Source organism: Aspergillus heteromorphus, assembly GCF_003184545.1.
Source record: "Aspergillus heteromorphus CBS 117.55 chromosome Unknown BO70scaffold_21, whole genome shotgun sequence".
NCBI classification, from domain to species: Eukaryota; Fungi; Ascomycota; class Eurotiomycetes; order Eurotiales; family Aspergillaceae; genus Aspergillus; species Aspergillus heteromorphus.
Window position 1 is genome coordinate 394,876 of NW_020290426.1, and position 22,042 is coordinate 416,917.

The 22,042-nt window shown below is 53.5% G+C and overlaps 10 protein-coding genes and 1 non-coding gene across 11 annotated transcripts; 5 read left to right on the top strand and 6 right to left on the bottom strand.

The window, feature by feature from the left end:
- Positions 1–146: 146 nt before the first annotated feature.
- BO70DRAFT_340544 (citrinin biosynthesis transcriptional activator CtnR) lies at positions 147–2,014 on the top strand (the record flags this gene model as incomplete). Its single annotated transcript, XM_025541290.1, has 5 exons — positions 147–354; positions 399–600; positions 649–1,156; positions 1,200–1,688; positions 1,734–2,014. The coding sequence occupies 5 exons, from the start codon at positions 147–149 to the stop codon at positions 1,905–1,907; spliced, it is 1,581 nt and encodes a 526-aa protein (XP_025397451.1). The 3' UTR covers positions 1,908–2,014.
- A 194-nt stretch (positions 2,015–2,208) lies between these two features.
- On the top strand, positions 2,209–3,798 carry BO70DRAFT_364036 (MFS general substrate transporter). Its single transcript, XM_025543709.1, has one exon. It carries the CDS (start codon positions 2,469–2,471, stop codon positions 3,711–3,713), a length of 1,245 nt encoding a protein of 414 aa, XP_025397452.1. The 5' UTR covers positions 2,209–2,468; the 3' UTR covers positions 3,714–3,798.
- Positions 3,799–3,835: 37 nt separating this feature from the next.
- On the bottom strand, positions 3,836–4,749 carry BO70DRAFT_381177 (uncharacterized protein). The gene has a single exon (XM_025545451.1). It carries the CDS (start codon positions 4,544–4,546, stop codon positions 4,085–4,087), a length of 462 nt encoding a protein of 153 aa, XP_025397453.1. The 5' UTR covers positions 4,547–4,749; the 3' UTR covers positions 3,836–4,084.
- Positions 4,750–5,134: 385 nt separating this feature from the next.
- Positions 5,135–5,457, bottom strand: BO70DRAFT_364038 (uncharacterized protein). The gene has a single exon (XM_025543710.1). The coding sequence runs from the start codon at positions 5,406–5,408 to the stop codon at positions 5,238–5,240; it is 171 nt and encodes a 56-aa protein (XP_025397454.1). The 5' UTR covers positions 5,409–5,457; the 3' UTR covers positions 5,135–5,237.
- A 1,594-nt stretch (positions 5,458–7,051) lies between these two features.
- Positions 7,052–9,179, bottom strand: BO70DRAFT_388739 (MFS transporter). The gene is made up of 4 exons (XM_025546009.1): positions 9,072–9,179; positions 8,457–9,008; positions 7,914–8,413; positions 7,052–7,872 (listed from the first exon to the last, which is right to left on the bottom strand). The coding sequence occupies exons 1-4, from the start codon at positions 9,143–9,145 to the stop codon at positions 7,214–7,216; spliced, it is 1,785 nt and encodes a 594-aa protein (XP_025397455.1). The 5' UTR covers positions 9,146–9,179; the 3' UTR covers positions 7,052–7,213.
- A 785-nt stretch (positions 9,180–9,964) lies between these two features.
- BO70DRAFT_364040 (flavin-containing monooxygenase) lies at positions 9,965–12,152 on the bottom strand (the record flags this gene model as incomplete). Its single annotated transcript, XM_025543711.1, has 2 exons — positions 10,403–12,152; positions 9,965–10,342 (listed from the first exon to the last, which is right to left on the bottom strand). Exons 1-2 carry the CDS (start codon positions 11,672–11,674, stop codon positions 9,965–9,967), a joined length of 1,650 nt encoding a protein of 549 aa, XP_025397456.1. The 5' UTR covers positions 11,675–12,152.
- Positions 12,153–14,014: 1,862 nt separating this feature from the next.
- Positions 14,015–14,771, top strand: BO70DRAFT_364041 (uncharacterized protein). Its single transcript, XM_025543712.1, has 2 exons — positions 14,015–14,371; positions 14,435–14,771. The coding sequence occupies exons 1-2, from the start codon at positions 14,114–14,116 to the stop codon at positions 14,618–14,620; spliced, it is 444 nt and encodes a 147-aa protein (XP_025397457.1). The 5' UTR covers positions 14,015–14,113; the 3' UTR covers positions 14,621–14,771.
- A 503-nt stretch (positions 14,772–15,274) lies between these two features.
- Positions 15,275–15,384, top strand: BO70DRAFT_t224. The gene has a single exon. It is a non-coding gene; the product is annotated as a tRNA-Met (tRNA).
- An 879-nt stretch (positions 15,385–16,263) lies between these two features.
- On the bottom strand, positions 16,264–17,836 carry BO70DRAFT_388741 (SNG1 family protein; the record flags this gene model as incomplete). Its single annotated transcript, XM_025546010.1, has 3 exons — positions 16,264–16,444; positions 16,580–17,656; positions 17,704–17,836. The coding sequence occupies 3 exons, from the start codon at positions 17,834–17,836 to the stop codon at positions 16,293–16,295; spliced, it is 1,362 nt and encodes a 453-aa protein (XP_025397458.1). The 3' UTR covers positions 16,264–16,292.
- A 165-nt stretch (positions 17,837–18,001) lies between these two features.
- BO70DRAFT_388742 (glycosyl hydrolase family 79 C-terminal domain-containing protein) lies at positions 18,002–20,051 on the bottom strand (the record flags this gene model as incomplete). The annotated part of the gene is made up of 8 exons (XM_025546011.1): positions 18,002–18,715; positions 18,763–18,796; positions 18,852–18,943; positions 18,989–19,360; positions 19,405–19,512; positions 19,559–19,698; positions 19,746–19,865; positions 19,909–20,051. 8 exons carry the CDS (start codon positions 20,049–20,051, stop codon positions 18,276–18,278), a joined length of 1,449 nt encoding a protein of 482 aa, XP_025397459.1. The 3' UTR covers positions 18,002–18,275.
- A 571-nt stretch (positions 20,052–20,622) lies between these two features.
- BO70DRAFT_295967 (BNR repeat-containing protein) lies at positions 20,623–21,994 on the top strand (the record flags this gene model as incomplete). The annotated part of the gene is made up of 2 exons (XM_025539525.1): positions 20,623–21,119; positions 21,166–21,994. The coding sequence occupies 2 exons, from the start codon at positions 20,623–20,625 to the stop codon at positions 21,992–21,994; spliced, it is 1,326 nt and encodes a 441-aa protein (XP_025397460.1).
- Positions 21,995–22,042: the final 48 nt, after the last annotated feature.

Here is a 22,042-nt window from a genome sequence, read left to right on the forward strand (position 1 = left end):
CGTGGCATGGTGCCGTCACTCGATTTCTCGATTGCCTTTCCCGATTTGCTGGATCAGATCGCACACCCTTCTTTGCTGACGGCCCCCAAACCGTGTATAAGTACAGCTTGTGCAACTCAATCCTATTAACTTGGACTCAAGCCGGTATGTCTAGCCCAGCCCCTGAACATACTCAGTCCCGCAAGCGCCCCGGCGCTGCATGCGTCGAATGTCGTCGTCGCAAAATGCGCTGTGATGGAAAGCAGCCGCAATGTGAGAACTGCGTCAATTCGGGGGTAGAATGCATTTTCAGCCCCTCCAACACACGAAGAGGACCCAAGAAAGGCCACCTAAAAAGCCTGCAAATCCGCATCAGTGAGTCGTTCTCCTTCCCACCAGCCCATGCTCATCGAGGACAGCGAATCTCGAAAACCGACTGCTGGAACAGAGACATGACCATTCAACCGCCACGGGTGGTACTACCTCTGTGCAACCATTCTCGCATGGGTACGATGGGAGGTCAGAGTTAAACGTGCTTCCCCACGAGTTCCACGTTCCGGGAGCGATCCCCGGGCCATCCGCAGCGACGATCCCCGTCTCGGACTTACTACATGCCGAACTGTAGGTTTCGCATTGACACGGCCTGTCTGCCTTTGCTGAATGAGTCAGTGACCAGCTTTACTTCGATCGCGTACATGACTTTGTTCCAGTTGTCCACAGACATCGCTACTTGTCTTGGACTAAGGATGCCGACAAGCACTTGTCGAGACGGTCTCTGCAATATGCAATGTGGTCCATGGCCGCGTCGATGTCCACCCAGCTAGACCACTTGTGCGACCCGCTCTACCGATCTGCACGCGGGCTCCTGGAGGCTTCAGGCTTAACAGACGATCCAGCGCTCCACGATACTGAACATGTTCAAGCATTGCTGGTGCTTTCGATCTACGAATTCACCCGTCACACCTTTCGTCGCGGGTGGATCAGCGCCGGACAATGCTTTCGACTGGTGCAGTTGATGAATTGGCATAGAATTGACACCAATCTCGAGGCTGTTCCGCTTCAACCTGACGAGCTTATTTGCATGGAAGAAAAACGTCGCGTGTTCTGGATGGCGTACGTTCTAGACCGTTTTGTTTGCACCCGCCTGGAGAACCCGTTAACCTTCGATGAAAGAATTGTATGTTTCTTGAATGTCGCTGCTTCGCCGCTGACCCCGACAGATTACAACGCGACTGCCTGCCACGGAAAATGCCTTCCTGACGGGCCAACTGAGCCAGCCCACGGGGTTTCTTCCGGAAATCATCGCCGCAGGCGACTCGGTACCCCGGACATGGCTGACGGAGTGCATCGTCCTCGCGGCGCTGTGCGGGCAGATATTTTCGCACAAGCAGCAAACGACCGTGGAGCAAGTCCTCTGCGGCGTTTCGAGCGGATTTTGGCAGCGACATCAGTGGCTAGAAGCTCTCTTAGTCAAAAAGTCCCAGATCATCTCCGCCGCCCAGCTGTTAATACCCGCGGGGCCTATCGATCCGATGCTGCTGTTTCTCAACCTCGTGGCGCATTCGAATTTGCTCTACCACTGCACAGCAGTGGATTCTGTCAGCCCTACCGACAGCGACGTGGTCCTAGGTTATCAACAGCGCGCGTGGATCTCTGCGCAGGAGATTGTCCGACTGACGAGGATGGTGTCAGAGCTAAATCATTTCGAAGTAAGTTGTCCTCTTGTGCTACTGCAGTTGTACTAAATGCAGCAGATCCATCCGTTCACGCCGCTTCCCATCATGCTCTGCGCCAAGTTCTTCATGACGCATCCAAACATGGATATCTCCTCTCCCTTGCAGCTGCAGGAAGTACTCGGCACGTTGCAGCGCTTGGCTGAGACCAACTATCTCTCCCGGGACTGCTTATCCAGGTGTGTTGACGTTTGATGCAAAATGACTGGAGCAACTGTTAGATATATAAATCTGATTACGTTAGCATTCTGGTATATGATGGATGACTATCACAATGAGCTCGATAATAGTTCGGAAGGAACAGCCGAAGTAGGCCAGCCGGCATGGTTTGGGTTCGACCAGCTGCCGTAGGCAGGCTCACCCGCCTATAATATACCCTGTATACCTCAGTCCGGTAGATGAGGCCGGCGACTGCCGGGGGGTGGGGTGATAGTTTAGCCGCGGGAAGCAGACGCGGCAAGTTCGCTCCTTATCAGATCAACTTTAATAAGGCTTGGTCGGATCCACTCCTCTTTCTTCGTCAGTCAACCTCATGGCGGACAGGGCAGAGATCGAACTGGCCGACCGGGCAGAGTCTGTGGTCGAGATACCCCAGACGTCCCCAAAGCCCGAAGATACACGCCAGGAGAATGACACGAATGACACAAATGACACGGTCGGAGATGTTTATTCCCAATGGTAAGACGCACCCCACACATGCGACCCTGCTGACAGCGAAGGCACTATGTCTCCATCGTGGCCGCCGCCTTCGTGGTCATGATCACCACCTGCGCGTTTGTCTTCTCCTTCGGGGTCTACCAGTCGCTCTACGAAGAGATGGCCAGCGAACAGGGCACCCCGTTTACGGGGAGTAGCACCGCACTCATCGACCTGATCGGCACGCTGGCCATCGCCCTCATGTCCATGGCGGGCCCATTTGCCATGTCCTGGGCGAAGCTCTTCTCCCCACAAGCCGTCATCATCGCCGGTGGCTGGGTGTTCGGGATTGCGTACATCCTGGCCAGTTTCAGCAAGGCCCTGTGGCACTTCGCCCTGACGCAGGGTCTCCTACTCGGCATCGGGTGCTGCATGGCCTACGTGCCGACGATGGCGGTCGCGCCGACCTGGTTCAGCAAGCGCCGCGGACTCGCCATGGGGCTCATCATCTCTGGCACAGGAGTCGGGGGAATGATCTGGCCACCCGCCCTGCGAGCGATGATCTCGCATGTGGGATTCCGCAACACGCTGCGCATCTCAGGCTGCATCTCACTCACCGCCACAACCGCTGCGGGCGCCATCCTCCGCTGGGAGCCCAAGTTCCACGAACAGGTCAAGCTGCAAACAGCCGGGTCGTCGCGGAACCAACCAAAATGGACGCGTCTTTTCTCCGTCCCGCTGGTCAACTGGCGCGTCGCCCGCTCCCGACGGTTCACTGCACAGGCGCTGGGCTGTTTCCTGCAGTCGGCGGGATACTCGACGCCGCTGCTGTTCTATGCCACCTACGCCCAAGCCTTGGGGTACAGCGTGACGACCGCCGCCAACTTCATCACGCTCAGCAACGCGTCCAACTTCGTCTCACGCATCATCATCGGCTACGCGGCTGACCGGCTCGGTCGCGTCAACGCCCTCGCCGTGACGACAATGTTCAGCGCTGTCGCCGTCTTCGCCTTCTGGCTGCCGTCCTCGCTGGCTCCGAGTGCCGCCGCGCATGGGCTCTTCATCGTGTTTACTATCCTGTATGGCGCGTTCGCGAGCGCGTACATCTCCCTCTTTCCCGCGACGCTGGTGGAGTTGTTCGGCGTGCAGCATTTTACCAGTGTCAATGGCGCGCTGTATCTGGTGCGTGGAATCGGCGCGCTGCTGGGCGCGCCGCTGACAGGGCTGTTGATCCCAGGGAGGACGGCGCTGACGGATTCGCGGACGTACGAGCGCGCAGCGATCACGGTGGGGGTTTTGTTGTTTGCGGCGACGGTGGCGTGTTTCTGGGTGAGGATGGAGGTGCGGGGGAAGTGGAAGGTGTGAGCTGCTGCTGCTGCTGCTGGCCAGCTAGTGCAGCTGGGCTGGGATGGTGGCCGAGGACCTGCATGGTCGAAATCAAAAAAAAAAAGGTGACAAAGAATATAAGTCACCTTAATCAAGGATAGCATTAGCATCAATCATCAGAGAATATAATACAGGCCATTATGTATTATGCATCGATTCAATCTCCCATCCATACATAGATCCATCCATCCATCCATCCATCCATCCATCCATCCATCCATCCATCCATCCATTTATCGATATATCCCCTTCAATACCAGCCATCTCATCAATATCCACAGTCCCTCCAATGTCATCCCCCCATGAACATCAACATCAGCACCCCTCCTCCCCCATTCAAACTTCCACTGTCACATCCATATCAATCTAAAACCCCCCACGAGGCCCGCCAAGACCAACAACCCCAACACGCCCAGTCCCGCCTTCGAAACCTTCACATCCGTCCCCATCGACTTCTTCGTCTCGGTCGAAGTAGCCGAACTCCCCGTCTTCGTGCCCGTACTCGTCGAACTGGACCCGGACACCTTGGCCGTAGCCGTGGCGGTCAGATTGCCCGAGCAGAATGCCTCCGTCACGGCGCCGTTGGTCTGCAGACAGCTGAGCAGGTCCTTGACGGACTGCTTCTCGGCCAGACAGTACAGGCCGCAGTCGTTGTCGTATTTGGTGACCGGGGCGGGGTTGCAGCAGGTGGACATCACGCTGCTGAAGTTGCCGCTGTTGGGGAGGGCGCAGGCGGCGTCTTGGATCGGGAGGACGTAGCGCGTTGTGGTGCAGGTGGGGGTGCTGGCTGTTGCGGTTGTGGTGGTGGACATTTTGGTGGTTGTGGATTTGGGGGTTGGTTGGTTGGTTGGTCAGGAGAGGAGGTAGAGGTAGACGAGGTAGAGAGGATGAATGTGTGTAGATGATGCTGGTAGCTTATGCTGGTAGCTGGTCGTCGGTAGTTGGAGGATGAAGATGGAAGAAGGAAGAGGTAAGTAAGTGTAGTAAAGCAAAAGCAAAAGCAAAAGCAAAACCAGAAGAAGAGAGAAAGAAAGAAAGAAAGAAAAAGACAGCCAGCCAGGCAACCCATAAATACCCCCCACCCCCAACCCCGTACTACTTTACTTACTGTACCACGCCACACCACCAGTCACCTCACCTCACCTCATCTCACCCCCCGTGAAATCAACAAACACAAACAAAACCTGAGACAAAGCACCTGTACCAAAATGGTCCCAGTGGTGCCAGTGGAGCAAAAAAAGACCCTTGGCGGTCGGTACTGCCCCACCCGTCCCAAAAATATCCCGGGCGCGCGGGGTACCATTGGCCGGCGGCACGCAGGGTCTGCCAATCAGGGTGGGGAAGGGAGTGGGATCGATGCCGGGGTTGCTTTTTTGAGAAGCGGGCTGGGCTGGAGCGTGGTGTGTTTTTGTTTGTGTTGGGAGCGGTCTGACTAGTTAGACTAGTCATGGTTTGTTATTACTGGTAGATAGGATGGAGGGGTGGTTTCTGGTTTTTGGATGATTACCTTCCTGCTTTAATTGGGTGTGGGTATGGATGTGAGTATGGATGAATGGATGGATGGGAATGGGGATTGGGTGTGTGGGATGAGTGCTTTTGTGCTGTAGTAAGTACTAGTTGGGTGGTCGGGTAGCTAGCTGCGTAGGTAGGTAGGTAGCTTTTTGGTGACAGCATAGTGCACAGTACTACCATAGTACTCTGTACTACCTGAGTGATTAAATGGTAGTAGTGCTCCGTAATACTCCGTAGCTACAAAGTATAAGTGGCAGGTAGTACTCCGTACAAAGGAAGGTAAAAGACACAGTGTGATTAGTCCTCTTGATCATCGCATAATTGAAAATCGCACTCCGCAGCTGCATACATAGTAGGATTTAAGGTCCGGCTAACAGCTCACATCAATCCTCCCGCTCTCAGCCCTACACCATCCACCCTCCATCCATACTACCACTAATCAACCATCATCTCTCCATTCCCTTCCCCTTGATCTCTCTCTCCATCCCCTCCTCAACCAACCCCCCAAAACCCCCTCCACCCCCTCTCTTTCTCCCTCATCCCCCCATTCCCCACCCTCTCCCAATTCCCCCAAGCCCCCATCCCCATCCCCATCATCCCCAGCCGTAACCCCACCACCTCATTCGCATGACAATCCGAAAACACAGGTCCCTGCCACCCTCTCTCCCGACACGTCCTTACCGCCGCCTTCAACAGATCGTGCCCAAATCCCAGTCCGCGGACACGTTGCTCGACTGTCCATGCGTGGATGATCCCCACTGGGGCAGCGGAGAATGTGTATTGTGCTTGTTGGGTGGGGGAGCGGATGTGTCTGGTTAAGGCATGGGAGTTGGAGGGGGAGGGGGGAGAGCGTGGAGGAGTAGGACGCCGAGGAGGTGGGTTTTGTGGGTGAGGGCGAGGGTGAGGGTCAGGGTGAGGGTGGGGAGTTCTTCTTTCCGTTGTTCATTTTTGGTATGGGTTTGTAACTTGGATTCGGATTCGGATTCGTACTCGGGGGAGTCATGATCTGCATCTGGACATAATCAAGCGTTAGCATACCATCCTGATTCTAATCCCCACCACGATACCTCTCCAGACTTGACTCCATAAACCACTCCACCAAACTGAAAAAATCATATACAACATACCGGCACATTCCCCCCGTCCCTACCCCACAAAACGCCCCTCACATCCTCCATCCTCCCCATATACACCTCCGTCGCGTACCTCACCGCAAGCAATAGCACCGCCACGCACGCCGGCCAAACGCCCAGACCCAACGATATCCAGTCCACTGGCTTCGGGGCCAGCAGGTAGGTGAGACTGAATGCCTGGATGAGGGCGAGAAGCGTGGACGGGTGCGTGAGGATGGCGGTGGCGGCGAGCTGGCGTTGTTGGGAGATGCTGGTTGCGATGAGGTGGGTTATTTGGGGGGGAGGGGAGGGTTCTCTGCGGTTTTTGTGGGGGTTTCGGTGAGGGTTATTGTGGGGAGTTGGTGTTGGTGTTGTTTGAGGGGGTGGAGAGGGGGGAGGTTTGGTTGTGGTGGTGGTTTTTGTTGTTGGCATGGTGGATTGTGGGTTGTGTGGAGTAGACTGCTTGGATAGATGGTGTGGATGTGTAGATAGGATAGGCGTCTTGGTGCTGGGTTTGAGGGTGCGTGGTGGGGTTGGAGTGTGGAGTGGGAGGGAAGTAGATGGTGGAGGGTGAAGGTGGAGGGAGGTGGAGGGAGGTGGAGGCAGATGAAAACATACTGACGCGGTTCCATGGATACTGTGTTGATGACTTTTGTACTACCTCGATTCAGGCACTCATTCATGTGGATTGGCCTTGGATAATTCCATTAAACTGATTGAACTAATTGCAACGATTGAACTACTCCACTAACTCATACATTATCGATCGGACGTTGAATATCCCCAGTCTCCCCTCCTCTTCTTCATCTTCTCGGCATTATCGCTTACTTTTGACTACTTTTGACTACCTGCGTTCTATTCACTATTCGGTCCTCTCTCCAGCTCGTGTCTCGACTCCATCGGCTGCATCTCCCGCTCACCAGCCAGATACTCCAGAGTCTGCCGCTTGGTCTCCGGGATCAGCAGCGTCGTCAAGCATCCACACAGCATGAACAGCGCAAAAATCTGCATTACATGCTTGAGCCACGGCGTATCCGACGAGTTGGTCCCCTCCTTTGCTCCGCGATGCGCCAGCGGGCCAAACACGCACTGCGCGATAATGGCCCCGATCTTGCCCGACGCAGCGCTGATCCCATGCGACGTCGACCGATACCGCGTGGGAAAGCATTCTCCGGGGACAATAAAGGTCGTCGCATTGGGCCCGAAGTTGAAGAAGAACTGGGCAATGACGTACAGCGCGAGCAACCCGTTGTCGGACTTCTTCAGCGGCTCATACGCGAACCCGATGACGATGAAGACGATGGTCAGAATCACAAACCCCATCATCTGGATCGGCTTGCGGCCCAGCTTGTCGACTGTGGCCACTGTCACCCAGTATCCCGGGATGGCACCAGCACAGATCAGGATCAGGTTGCCCACGGCGTTGCGGTAGAAGTACTCGTACACGTTGCTTCCGCCGTTCCAGCCGATCGCGGAGAGAATGATCGAGTTGTTGAGTCCAAGACCGTAGAAGGCTACCCAGTCAGCGCGGTAAAGAATGGGGCAAGATACTAACCAACATCAAGGAAGAACCACGATCCCGCCGTCCCCAGCAGCATCTTCCCGTGCTTCCAGGTCAAGTAGTGGGACCAAAAGTCCGACCAGCTCGCCTTGGGGGTCAGGAAGTTGATATCCGTGCTTTTGAGCACGGCAACCCGCTTCACCTCGTCTGGATGTCCCTCATGCTTTCCCAGAATGTATGCCTCCACGTCTTCGTCTCCCTTGAGCAGGTCTCTGGCGACGTCGAAGGTGAAACGCGGGGTCTCGGGGATGGTCAGACGGTAGTACAGCGCAATACACGCCGGCACCGCGCCGAACCCGATGACGATGCGCCACATCTTGTCCACAGCCAGCTGACAGACCCCGCTGCAGTTTGCCACCGTTTTCGCCGACTCCAGGGAGCCCTTGAACCCGACGGTCGCAATCAGAGCCACGATGGCAGCCGCAAACTGTCCGAATCCCTGCATGGCGAACACGGCACCCATCATGGCCCCTCTGTGTTTGGTTGTTGCGAACCTAGACTGTCAGACTTGACTGTTTGAACACCGGCGAAACTTACTCCGAAGTAATAATCGACGACAGCGGGTAGTCACCCCCAATCCCGACGCCCATGATGGTGCGCCAGAACACGAGCAGGCCGGTAATCGACACGGCAGGAGAGTTAGACGCCAGCGACTGTGCCAGTGTAGCCAGGATGATGATGATCAGCTCAATCCCGTACATGCGCTTGCGACCGACAATATCCGCCAGCCAGCCGAAGAACAGCTGTCCGATGACGGTTCCCGCGGAGGTGGACACCTTGATGGCCGTGTCAGAGCTGTATGGCACCTTGCCGGGCCGGACGGCCGCCTCCTGCCAGTAGACCACGCCCAGCATGCTGGAGCAAAGGTTGATGGCGAAGATATCGTATGAGTCGGTGAAGAAGCCCACGCCGGCTACGACGATGGCCCGGGCGTGGCGCCATCCGAAGGGAGCGTTGTCGATGCGTTCGAGGGCGCGACGGCGGCGCTCGTTGGGATCCTCCACGTGAGAGAGGTCGATGGTGTAGTTGGAGACCGCGGGGTCGCCTGGGGCTGCCATGGCGGGTGTGACGCGGGAGGGAGGAGTTGATCTGTGTAGTACGAGGAGAGGTTAGAAGGAGGGAGGGGAGGGAGGTGAAGGCCAGGGGACGGACGAGCAGGAGTCTTTATGCAGAGACGCTTCGGGATGACGAGCTGTCGAAGCAGGAACTACTCCAGCTGCTGTCATATTTCGAAATGGTGTTCCTGTGGTTTCATGCGAGGGAGACCCAATCATGGGGGTGGATAGGAGGGGCGTGCTGGTTGCGCAGAAGAAAGAGGCAGAACTGATGCCTGCAGGCCACTGGCCAGAGCACGTGGGCCCCTCTGGCCTGAAGTCTCTGGCGACCAGCTGTCATCGGTCAACTTTATTTATCCTCCGCTTGTACCATCTTGCTCTGACATCACTCGGGACCATCCTCCTGTCGGATTGTATATCCCACCCCCCGCATTACTACCGAGGGACAGCTACTGACATCCCCTGTTATCCCAGGAATGACCCCGTTACGCACTTGATCCGGAATCTGATATACCTGGGGTGTGGACAGACGGGGAAGCTTCACGGCCCTTGCTGTCTTCATAGCTGTACCCCACTCTATCGGATTGTCGATGTGGGTGGGGTGGGGTGGAGAGCTTATGCAGATGGTCTAGACGATCCATCTGCACGCCCCAATCCCTTCCAGACGGGCACTTCATCTGATTGGATCTGAACTCTGGTCTGCGAATCACTGAGCTCATCCATGGTGCCCACCTTCCCTTATCAGAATACAGATGGTTTGTGCATACTCGGGCTGCTCCGGTCTGCGGCGATCATGACGGCTGCTCATTCAACCTGATGCAGATATTGCAAGCGAGGTATGGAACCTACCTGGCTAGCCGGTGTCCAGACCCCTTCAAGTGGTCATATTCTGACAGCAGGCACCGTATCATAGCCGGCCTTTTCTCTCCTTATCCACCGTCTGCCCTACTGCTCAGATGCACATGGTTTATCGGGTTATTCATTGACTACCTAGTTCGCAAGTGGTACCGTCCTGAATCCATCCCATTTCGACAAAGCTTCCGTGCAGACCCGCTCATACAACGGCAATCCCCCCACAAAGTTGAGCATCCGTCGCTTCTTCCCCGGAATATTCGCCCCCATATACCACGAGTCCGCCTGGACTAGCAGTGTCGCGCCCGCCATCTCGTCTGCCCGTTTCGTCCATCCCTCTGCAGCTTCCGGTGTGGCTTCGACATATGACAGTCCGCTTGCCCGTATCCTTTTTATGGCGTCAACAATCCATCGCCCCTGCATCTCAATCGACGTGGGTCCGTTGCTGAGCCCTGTCGGGCCGTGCACCCCGTATACGTGGAACATGTTGGGGTATCCGCTGATCGCTAATCCCAGGTATGTCTGCGCACCATCCGTCCATTGCTCCTCCAAAGACTGACCTTCCGTGTTGCGAAGACCCATATTAGTCAATCCCCCAGTCACCGCATCATATCCGGTTGCGAAGGCAACCCCGTCGAGCTCGTGGAAGGCACCGCTGCTCATTGTGATTCCGTGAGGTTTGAATTCCACGATGTGGTCTTCTCGCAGGTTGACCACGTCGACATTGGGCCGGTTGAACACGTCGAAGTAATCCTGCTCTAGGGAGCAGCGTTTCGCCCCGATTGCATGCGGCGGATCCAGGGGCGCCAGGATATCCCGCTTCCGGGGGTCATGAATCCGTGCACGGGTCTTCTTGGCCCAGAAGTCATATACCTCCCGGTTCGCTTGCTCGTCCGTCAGGACATCCATGAACCCTCCCAGAATAAATATAAACCCTCCCTCTGTCCAGTGGGCCTCGAGAATTGCCTCGCGCTCCTCAAGTGTTGCATCACTTGTCCGTCTGGGTATCAGGTCGGGTGTGTACCCACCAAAGGTCCTCTCGCGATCGCGGAAGACGTGCGGATATAAGGCCTTGGCAAGCTTCAGCTCCTCTTCTACACATCTCGCTTGTCGCATCGGCAGCGCCAGATTGGGTGTTCGCTGGAAAACCGTCAAGGAGTCTGCCTGCTTCGCCCACTCCTGGATGATCTGGACCCCGGTGGCGCCCGTGCCGATCACGGCCACCTTCTTCCCTGTGACGCTGACACCCTCCTGAGGCCAACAGGAAGAGTGATAAACGGGCCCCTTGAAGCTATCTAGTCCCGGGAAATCGGGCGTGTATCGCTTCGCTGCAAAGCCCGTGCAGGCCACAAAGAACTGCGACTCGGTGGCTCGCCCATCCTCCGTCTCGATCCGCCACCGTCCCATCCCCCGATCAAACTGCGCCCCCACCACGCGCGTATGAAAGTCCACATCCTTCTTGATCTTGAGCTTCTTCTCGACGTGCGCAAAATACCGGAGTATCTCCTCGCCAGCGGGGTACTTTTCACTCCACGACCAATCCTCCCACACCTCTGGCATGGAAAACTGGTACAGCCAGTTCTCCGAGTCGACCCGCGCCCCGGGATAAACGTTCATCTGCCACGTGCCGCCGAGGTCATCTCCGGCTTCGTATATCCGACACGATAGTCCAAGTTTGCGGAGGTGGTACAGCAGAAAGATGCCCGCAAAGCCAGCCCCGACAATAACGACGTCGTATTGAGCTGTGGCTGCCATGATGTAAGTCGGGTGGATATGGGTATGGTGGGATGGTGCCACAAAGCCAAAGGCTACATGCGGGATGGAGAGGTCGAGAGATGGAGGATCCATCTACTTGTATGCCCTGCTCTGGGAGGCAACACGGCTCTGAGTCTGTGGCCACTCACCGCGTTAGGCAAGACCTACGCCCCTTGACGTATCCGGGTATCAGAGTCGTCGACCTCCAGATCTAATACCAGTCGCCGGAAGTGGACGCTGGAGCGGAGATGAAAGCTTGGTCGTACGTGTGTTTGCCCGACCCGGTGAACTTTATTTGGGGTTCAACCGTGGATGGGATTTTGCCTCTGGGCTCAATAACAGTTGTAACATGGTTCTGTGCACAGACACGAGAGAGTCGGTCAATGATGTTTAATGTCAAGTGGTGAAGGTTCCGGTTGCATTTGTAGAGCGGGCGAGGCGAGGGACGGCTCTGGAATGCCGAGTCTGCCGCACTGCCGTGGTCGGGTTTATGCGGTGGTCTGAAGGTCAGGGTGTCATTGTTATGACGGTTGATCCGATTAATATGGAGAGAGGAATTGATCGAACAAGCTAGGAGTAGAAATGATTGATGTGCAGACAACTCCTACCACCGTGACCCGGAGATACCGCGTAGGATAGTATCAAGTCCTAGGATGATGATATAACTTATAAACTGATTCAGATAATTATTAGAATTTATATTAATCAAAAATTAAATCCTGTTTTATTATTATATTAATTCTTATTCTAATTAATATATTCTCTTTACTAGTTTCCAAAGACTGTATTTTGCCAGAGCCTCATGTGGCAAAATCTACTTTGTCAGTCTAAGAAGCAGCTCAGGATCTTTATATTTATTAACTATATAGAGGACAGCAACCTTCCCCCATCAAGGAAAGATATGAATGAGCTTGTGCGGCACAAGGCTGACCATTGCACTCAGGATAATGAGAGTTTCGACGATCACTATCCAATTGAGAAGCTACTTGTATTATGATTAAGTATTTATTTATCTAGCATTGAGTTGTGCTGCGGTCTGATGATTACTAGTGGCGCCTGCAAATATTTGATTCTATGGCCATAGATGCTGAGAGATATTCAACCTGCGCTCAAACAAACAGTAAAGCGCCTATCAGGTGATTTAATGCAAGGCTGTGAGTGGGAATTCCTTTCTGTCCAGCCACTGATCATCTTATTAAAATCCAGGTGCAAGGGTATGCCGAGTGTCAACTGGGTTCATCCTCAATACTTAACCCCTCTTTACCCCGCCCCAACTCGACACCTCTTTCTTTTCTTTTTGGCAGCAGGATCAAAAATAATTGAGAAGATAGATCACTAGAGTTGAAATTCGGTCAATGATATATGCTTATATTATGAAAGGACCTCTATCTGAATAAAACCTGCTCATCCGAATCATTTCGTCCATGAGTGACCAAAAGGCTCGCGAGAGCTTCGCGTCCATCCTCAGCTACTACCGCCACAATCGGTCCCAAACTGGGTTGATGACCCTGACAGTCAGAGTATCGTCATTGGCTTTCTTAGGGACACACCGACCGACGAACAAGTCGAACAGGCTAAGGAGGAACTAAAAGCTTTAATGGCCATGGAGGAGATTAAGGAAACGCTGTCTAAAACGGAGAAGGATTTGTTGACGGCGGCTTCTCTTTCTAGCCGTGCAAAACGACTGCAGAACAAGAAGGACAAATATGGCGATACCCTTGATTTAGATTTACATATCAACATACATGTTCTGATTATATGACATTCTATGATGATGGATTCATGGAAAGTTTCAATCTCTGTACATAGCCGCTGCTTCTTACGGTTTAGATTGGCATTATTCCGAGACGCCTTCACATGACCAAACAGGCGCAGGTTATAGACATGCCACCTAATGGTACTCTCATTGCAGCCAGCAGCCTTGGCCATCTGGGAGGGGGTGAGTTCGTTACTCATTATCATACCATGGATAAACTCCACGGTTGATGGGGCTGGATTGAGTGCCATCCTGTATTGTTGACCGAGTATGATTAACAAGACCTTTCAAGAGATCTTCGAGTGAACTGAGCGAGGATATCAAGGTGGGGTTACGGAGGTATCTGTTGTATAATTGAAACATATAATGTGAAGCTGTCTTTGTCGTGCCTTTCTTGACCATCCGCCTCTTTTTGGGTGGGCCCGTTAATAACTTACTTCCACCTAACCTCAACGGAGAAAGTGGTCTCATGCTGCCACGTTTGGGAAGACACGTCGCAAACATTCATGCATGCAGTTGGGGAGAAAGACACTGTGGGCGTATGATATATCATCTAATAGCCGCTACCAATCAGTGATCTCTTCTTATCTCTCCTGGGTATGCAAAGATGCCAAGTGAGGCAGCCACTGGTAGTCCAGAGTTACCCTTCTAATTTACGTCAACATTGTCAACAAAGAGCAGGACCGAAATGTTAAGCTTTATTTAAGATAGCCAAGTAGGCCCTACTGAGCCAACACGCGCTCTAAGCTCCACAAGCTATTTATACTTAGGAGGAAATGGAGGATGCCTTTTTCTCCCGTTTTCCAGGCTTCCAGCCTAACCCGTCTCTTTCCACGGTCGAAGAATTTTCTCGTCTAGCACATCATATGAATTGGAGTACTGGTTCTAAGAGATACAGAAAAGAACTGGCCAAATTCGCAAGCACAGAGTTTGCGCATTATTATGAGATCGGCAATAAGCTCCAAAACTACCAAGCTCTCTGTCAGGAACTGCGGCTCGAGGGGCCTTTTGCTAGCGTCACACAGTGCCGAAAGGTATGTTTTCCCTTGTTTTTAGTTATCAGTGGCTTACTTATATTCGCGGACTAAATTATAAAGGCTCTTGCTACAGTGCATATCAATATCTTTGACCTAATTGACTGTCGTCGCACAGGAGCGACCGTTCAAAGATTTCCTAACCAAGTCGCGCTCAAGAAGTACACCAGAGAAACCCAAAAGATATTCCCTAAGCAAGCGGCCAAAGCGGACGGCTTTCTTAAAGAACTACTACGCAAAATCTTCTGATTAGGCACGACTGGCGGTACTAGTCCTTTTTGACCGAATGATAGGAATTTTGCTTCGAGCATACAAGCTTGGGGCATAGTCTGTAGAAAGAAGTTTGAAATGTCCTATGATCTATAAGATATATTAGACAGGGACGTTCTTTGGTTTCGGGGAATGAATTAGCTTGAATGAAGTCCACATGATATTTTCGTGTCTCTACTTCTTAAATCAGCCCTTAGGTGCAAGTGCTATGCAACACCTAGTTTATACTAGAAAGACAGGCCCAGATAATTCAGGAAACTTCAATTTCCAGACGTTCGAGAGCAATTCTGCATAATCGTGGGGATCACCGCGGACGACCAGAGCTCTCCTTACGATAGCTGAAGCACCCGTCGGATTATTACTTTTTGCGCACAATCACCTTCAATAGAATTATTACATAGTGTTGTGTTGAACATAAGCAGAAGCTAATTCCAACTATAAAACCCCAAACCCCAATCCCCAATCCCAATCCCACAAACCAACCCCCCGAAATAACCCCAGAACCCCAAGAATACAAACCACAATCCCAATCCCACCACCCAAATGCCACAACCCCCCGGAAGAATGGCTATGACATACGTGCCACCAATCTTCCCCTATATATCAAAGAACCGTGGCCGCCTTCAACACCTTGTCTCGATGGTGTAGTTGGTTATCACGTGGGTCTCATACGAAAGTGTGACGTGGAAGATTAAAACTTCCCCGATATCCCAAGGCCGGGAGTTCGAACCTCCCTCGGGACATTTCTTTTTCTTCCTTTTCTTTTTGGAGAAAGATTTTGTGTTCAGTGGATGGGTGGATGGATAGGGGAGAGTAGTGGTCGGCTTATCTGTCTAATTATTTTTTCCTTTTTATTTTCATTTTGTGTACTGCTTTTGTCGACTGGTTTGCTGGTGAGGGTGCAAAGGGGAGGGAGGGGGGGGGGGGGCACTGTAAATGCAGTGCGCGGCTAGCTGGGTAGATAGGGTGTAGATAGGTCGGTAGGACAGGACAGGATAGGACAGGACAGAAGGTCAGGCAGTCTTGCGTAGTACTACTATCTATATCTATTGATTGATTGATTAATTGATTCACTGACCCCTGCTAGTATTCAGGTGGTACATATATTGATGCAAAGTGTACATGTGTAACTACGCAGCATAGCAAATCCTCAGGATTCCTTTATCCTGGTTTCTTATTTCTAGCTATTTTATTTACACCATACCATCGTTCTTCCCCGAAATCAACCCTTCCACCAGTTTAGTATGTACAACGCCTTGAGAATATCAGCCAATGAATGGCAAGAATGCAGCAGATACAACCACATCCACAACCATGCACAGCAAAAAAAGGTAAAAGAAAGGAAGAGATGAAAAGAAGCAAAAAATAAAAAAATAAAAAAAGGAAATAAGGAAAAACAAGGAAAAAAGGTAAACAAAACCATAGCACCCCCCCTCCCCCCCCCCAAAAACGGGTATCAATTAAACACATCTATCCAACCATCCAGCATCCATGCATCTATTCAACCCCAACCCAACTCAAACTCAGCAACCAAACCAAAGAAGCCCAAGGAAAAGAAAACCAAATAAAAGGAAGAAAAATGAATAAAACAAAATCTAAAGTTCTTGAATTCTAAACACATGCTTTTATACCACCACAAGCACAATCACAATCACGCCCACCCGTGCTTCATCTTCCAGCGCATAAACGCGGCAGCGAGGGGAAACAGCGCGATGGAGAAGGCGATCCACGCGAACAAGATGCCGAAGTCGAGGCCGATGCGGGAGTGTTTGTCGAAGAGAATGGTGCGGAGGGCTTCGACGACTTTACGCACATTGTTAGTATTATTATTACAATTATTCGGGGCGTCTGTTCGGGTTGGGCGTATGACACGGGGACAGGGGGGTGGGAATGGTAGAGGGACGGGTATAACCAAAGGAAACAAACGAGGGAACATACTCCTATGCAACGGCCAAGCATACCCCCAAGCAAAGAACCCCGGGGCGAGATCAAGGGCGTAAAAACCGGTGGCTACATTGGTGATAACCCAGAAGATAAGGAACAGCGCACTCCAGGGAAAGCCCAGAATCATGGCCATATTCTCGCAGGGAAAGCCGAGCGCGGACATGCCGACCCAGTTGAGCATCCAGAAGACGAAGAAGGAGGCGTGGCCGTAGGCGTTGGGGTTGTCGGCGGGCTGGGTGTCCGGGGCGGAGGGGTTGTCGAAGGGGATCTGGAAGGCGAGGGAGACGAAGGAGTAGAAGAGGGAGAGGAAGAAGTAGGTGGCGATGTTGGAGAGGATGCGCCAGAGGAGCCACTGGGGGATTTTGAGCGGGGGGTGGTTGCCCTTGATGAGCTGGACGTGGATGGGCATCATGAAGGGGGTGTTGAAGAAGGCGAGGATGATGAGGTAGATCAGGCCGATGGAGACTGCGGGCGTGATGACGGGGGGGCCGAAGGGGCGGAGGTCGATTGTTGTGAACCCGATGGCTGGGTTGATGGCCTGCGGTACGGCGGTGAAGTTGAGGCCTTCGCTGGCGACGGTCTGCACCCAGAGTGGCCCGAAGTAGGAGCGCACGGCGAGGTCGAACTCGCTCAGGAACGGGATGATGTAGTTGTAGTAGGAGGTGTCGTCGCGCGCGCTGATGATGATGAACTCGGCGGCGCCGAGAGGGTCGTATGAGGAGTTGCCGGTGGTGACGGCGTCGCGGAGGAGGGCGGTCGCGTTGGCGTTGATGATGATGGCGCCGTAGGCGTGCTCGTCGTAGACGCTTTGGCGCACAGCCCAGGGGTCGTTGTTGAAGTCGGCTGGGGTCCTGATCGTGTATCCGAGGTTGGGGGTGCCGGAACTTAGGGTCTGGTTGACGACCTCCACGACAGCCGGGCCCACGATCGGAGTCGTGTTCCGATAGGGTTCCAGCTGGGCGTCAAAGTCGACAACCCAGATTTTCAGTGCGGGCATGTTCTGGTTCACGCGGGACTGGACCGCCCAGAACAGGGAGAGTATAGCAAGGATGAAGGTGCAGAGGATCAGCACTGCTGGTCAGTTAGCATGGTATCGATATCAGAGGGATTTCACTGACCAGTCCGTCCCCATTGGATAAATACGCCGCGACGGACTGCACTGAGCGAGGGATCAAAGAATGAGACGGCAGTTGGAGGAGGCGCCTCGGGCTTATCCCCGGCCTCAGCCATGTGTAGCGTGTCGGAGCTCATGCTGGACTCGTGTGGATGGAAGTAGGAAGTGGCACGAGGTTGTAGAGACGGGACAAAGAGGTCATGCCACCGACACGAGATGGCTTCGAGGACGACGGATGGATTTAAAGCCCCTGATGTCTGCCCTGGTGGCGCCGATGTCCCTTTTCCTTTTTCACCCTGGCATTTGCATCGCGATGGGAGCCGGCAGTGGCTCGCCCGGGGAATTCACCAGATGCGGCAATCGGGCTTAACTCCGAGTGGTTCGCGCTCGCCAACGCCATTTCGGGCTGTTCGGAGACCGACTGAACTCTGACGACAGTCTTGGCTTGGGTCAGGCTCATCCGCATTTCCGGCTATACCTTTAAGAGTATGGGAATCGTTCTGGTCGATCCATGGATGTCTTAACTTGAGGCCATCTTATCCGATTCGACGCCGGTTACCTCTCGTCGTGTCTTAGTTACATATAGATAAGCAACGCCTCGGACGCGCGAACATTGAAGGTCGCTTCTCCTGCTGCGACGTTGGTGGTTTCTGTGTCTTTGGTGCCCTCCAATGCACATGTTCCGTTCGCAAATGTCTGCCCCGCCACCGTGATCGTCCCCCCTCCTCCGATCGTCGTCGCCGCCTCTCCAGTCAACCGGATCGCAGACACCATCGAGGAGCTGATGCCGCTCAGAGTGACGTTCACACTGCTCCGTGTGCCTGAAGTGTAGTATTCGGAGTTGTACAGCAGCACACGTGCGGGCTGCTCATCACTGTCGTAGATGGCGTATGCTGCGAACCGGGTATCTCCTGCGTCGAGCTCTGCGATCTTGGAGGCACCAGAAAGGGCTAGGGCAGCCGTATAGGCCCCATAAAATGGAGCGTTCACGGCCTCTTCCCACCAACAGTACGGGCCTAGTGAACGGTTACCTCCTGATCAGCAGCAAAAGCAAAATACTTACAGTCACCGATGGTCCCTTGGTGGAAGAAGAGTTGCTAAGCCCGATTAGAAGGACTGATCCGGGGTAGTGTGTGATTGTGACGAACTTACTTTAACCCCTAGGATGGTGGCTTGCATCACATAGTCTAAAATCCAAAGTCCAGCACCAAAAGTAGGGCTGATTCCACCGCCTCCTCCAGTTGCTGGTCTTCATTAGCGTTGAAAGCAATGCGCGCTAGTGGACGCACCTGAGTTTGTTTCACCAAAGACAAAGTCCTTGTCCAGGTCTTTTGCGGCGGTGATCTGGGCCTGGTATTCAGCCACCCCCTCCACGATTTCCTCATGGCTCATGAGCTCGTCCAGGTCTGCCGTGGATGCTGACTGTGGGTAGTAGTGATGGCAAAAAGAGCGCACATATTGAGTTGAGTTGGTATCTTCCTCCTCGGGCACCAGATTGGTCACTTCGAAAGAACCTAGGCCAAAGAAGACGCCTGCCTGGGTAAATGCCGTTTCGTCACCCAAGCCACTGCTTACAGACGCCTGCCATGAGACCTGTGACTCTGCATCGAGTGTGGCCGTCCAGGTCTGACCGTCAGCAATCGGATCGCTTGAAGTGTAAACTGGGTTCATTAGCGTGTTACTGTCGCACAGAGAGGAGACCTACAGTCTGGCTCGTTACCAAGCTCAAGGGCGTACAAGTTAGAGATCTTGGATTTGGCGACCTTCGCGGCGGCGATGGTATTATCGATGTTGTCCAATCGCCTGTTGAGCCCTAGAAGCAATGAGAAGATGTTCTCGACCAGCAGGACCAACCATACCGAATGTCACCGTCCCCTCATAGCTCGCTGCTAAATCCATAAAGGGGTCACCGAACGTAAGCGTTTCTGGCGCATCATCTGGTGAGGCGACGCTGTATGAGACCACCGATGTTAGGGATGCATTGTATGTGGCGCGATCCCTGATCGGTTAGCATGGTGATTATTGGAGGGACGATCAATAGCTCACTGTGTGGTTCCCCCGATCCGGATCGGGGGGCTCGTGCCCGTGACATCTTGCAGCTGCCCCAGGCAAGAATTGGTCAATGGCAGGCCCTCGAAGTACTCGGGAAAAGCAAAGAATTCGAAGCTAGCCGGTCAGCTTTCGTCACTAAAGCCAAAGGGTAACCTACGACACGCCCACTGGCGCCGCAGCCAGCTGAGCACTGGCGTTTGCTGGTGGTGACGATGGAATCGCAAAGCTGAGGCCATTGGCCACGCTTCCAGCCACCAACAGAACGGGAACAATTGAAGTATGCAGCTTAGTGCCAGCCATGGTTGAAGATTGTGTTGTAGCGACTGATGATTTGCAGTGCAGAAGTCTGAAGAGTCCTCGGCCACTATTTCAATCACTGCAGCCAATAGGTCCCTGGAACTCATGCAACACCCCCGTCGGTTATTTTCCTGAATGATAACCGCCATGATGGAGCCACTCGGGTAAATTCATGCGCGGAGGATGATCGCATCGGTTCGGTTCGTGGGAGACCGGCGGAGATCGACATCTGCCGCGGGGGAGGCCTTCATGTGCGGGGAAGTTGACAGAGAAGTTGTTCCACCAACATCCGTCGCCTGTCCGCCGGGGATCGTCAAACACCGAGGATGGGGGGTGGTAGTCACGAGGGATGGTTAGTCTGAGGAAGGGAGAGGAGGAGGAAGAAGAGAGAGAGAGAGAGAGAGAGAGAGAGAGAGAGGAGGAGAGGAGAAGACGGACTAGTCGGCGTTGTCGCGAGGGTGCTTCACGTGCCTGCGCCTCTCCTTCGCGCCAAATCTCACCACTCCGATCTGCTCTCCCGACCAAATACTGCTTCATGTCGCATCTTCTGGCATTTTGAACCTCGGAACTAACCATGGCTACCCCTACGATCGTGATCCTGGGCGATGACCCCGAGACCACGCACCGTCTCAACGCCTGCGCTTACCAGCAATCGGCCATCGCGACCTTTGACGGCATCCAGTATGCGGCCTTCTACACCACACACGAGGCATCACAGGCCAGACGAGTCGCAATTGCGCGCCACAGTGTCCAGGACACCTTGTCTGACTGGCAGTATCTGACCTTCGATGATTACGACCAGACCGTCGACGACGGGCACAACACGATCTCGATTGGCATCTGTGCGGGCGACGGGACAATCCATGTGTCTTTCGATCATCACTGCGATACACTCAAATACCGCATCTCAAGGCCAGGTCTGGCCAATGACCCAAGTAATTCGAGCTGGTCGGTCACCAGCTTCAGCCCAATTCAGGACCATCTACCCGGATGCGACAGGCTGGTCGACGTGACGTATCCGCGATTTATACCCGGGGGACAGCAGATGTTCTTCGAGTGTCGTGTTGGAAAGTACGAAGCCCGTTTGACTATTCAAGCAGATGCTGATGAAGCATAGGGCAGGTGCCGGCTCCGACGTCCTATACCGCTACGACCCCGATATTGCGCGGTTTGCGAGTGTGGGAACATACCTAGTCGGGGAGCAGTGCAATCCGTACCCAAATGGACTCTCTTTCCACCTGGAAACGAACTCTCTGCATGTCACTTGGACGAACCGTCATTTTATCGAATACGAGGGGGCAGTTGATAGCGCCTCCACCGCTCACAAAGCACAGGCTGGTCCTAATGGCCCCGAGAATAACGAAGGCCTCTATCATGCCTACAGTCGGAATTATGGCGCTTCCTGGAATAGTTCAAGTCACCAGAAGGTGTCAGTCCTGAGTGCAGAGAGGGGATTGAATTCTCAGGATATGCGACTCCGAGTCAAGGATATCCCTCGGGACAGTGGGATTATGAACCAGGAGGCACAGTATATTGATGCCAACGGGGGAGTCCACGTGCTGAACCGGGAGAACACTGGTGGTAAAGAGTCTTGGATGCATTATTATCGCTCCCCGTCCGATGGATGGAGCTTCTTTGCATTGCCTGATGTTTATCCAACTCCTACTGGGCCACGCGGAAAGGTCGTCTACGTTGCGAAATGCGACAGTGTCTTCTTCGTCCTACCGTCCAATACAGGAAGGGAGCTGATTTTTGCCCGACGGAGGATGGCAGGTACGAACCAGGAGCTTGAAGTAGTCTGGAAAGGGCCAGAATACACTGGGGAGCCCCTGGTGGACGAAGAGGCCCTCCATCTTGGGATACTGTCTATTCTCATATTGAAGGAGATCGAAGGGAAAAGGAAGATCGTCGTGCTCCAGTTTGACGTCAATCGACTGGCGACATGAGAGAAGCCCTCGAGATAGTACCCTGAACGCTGCACATGCACATTTGAT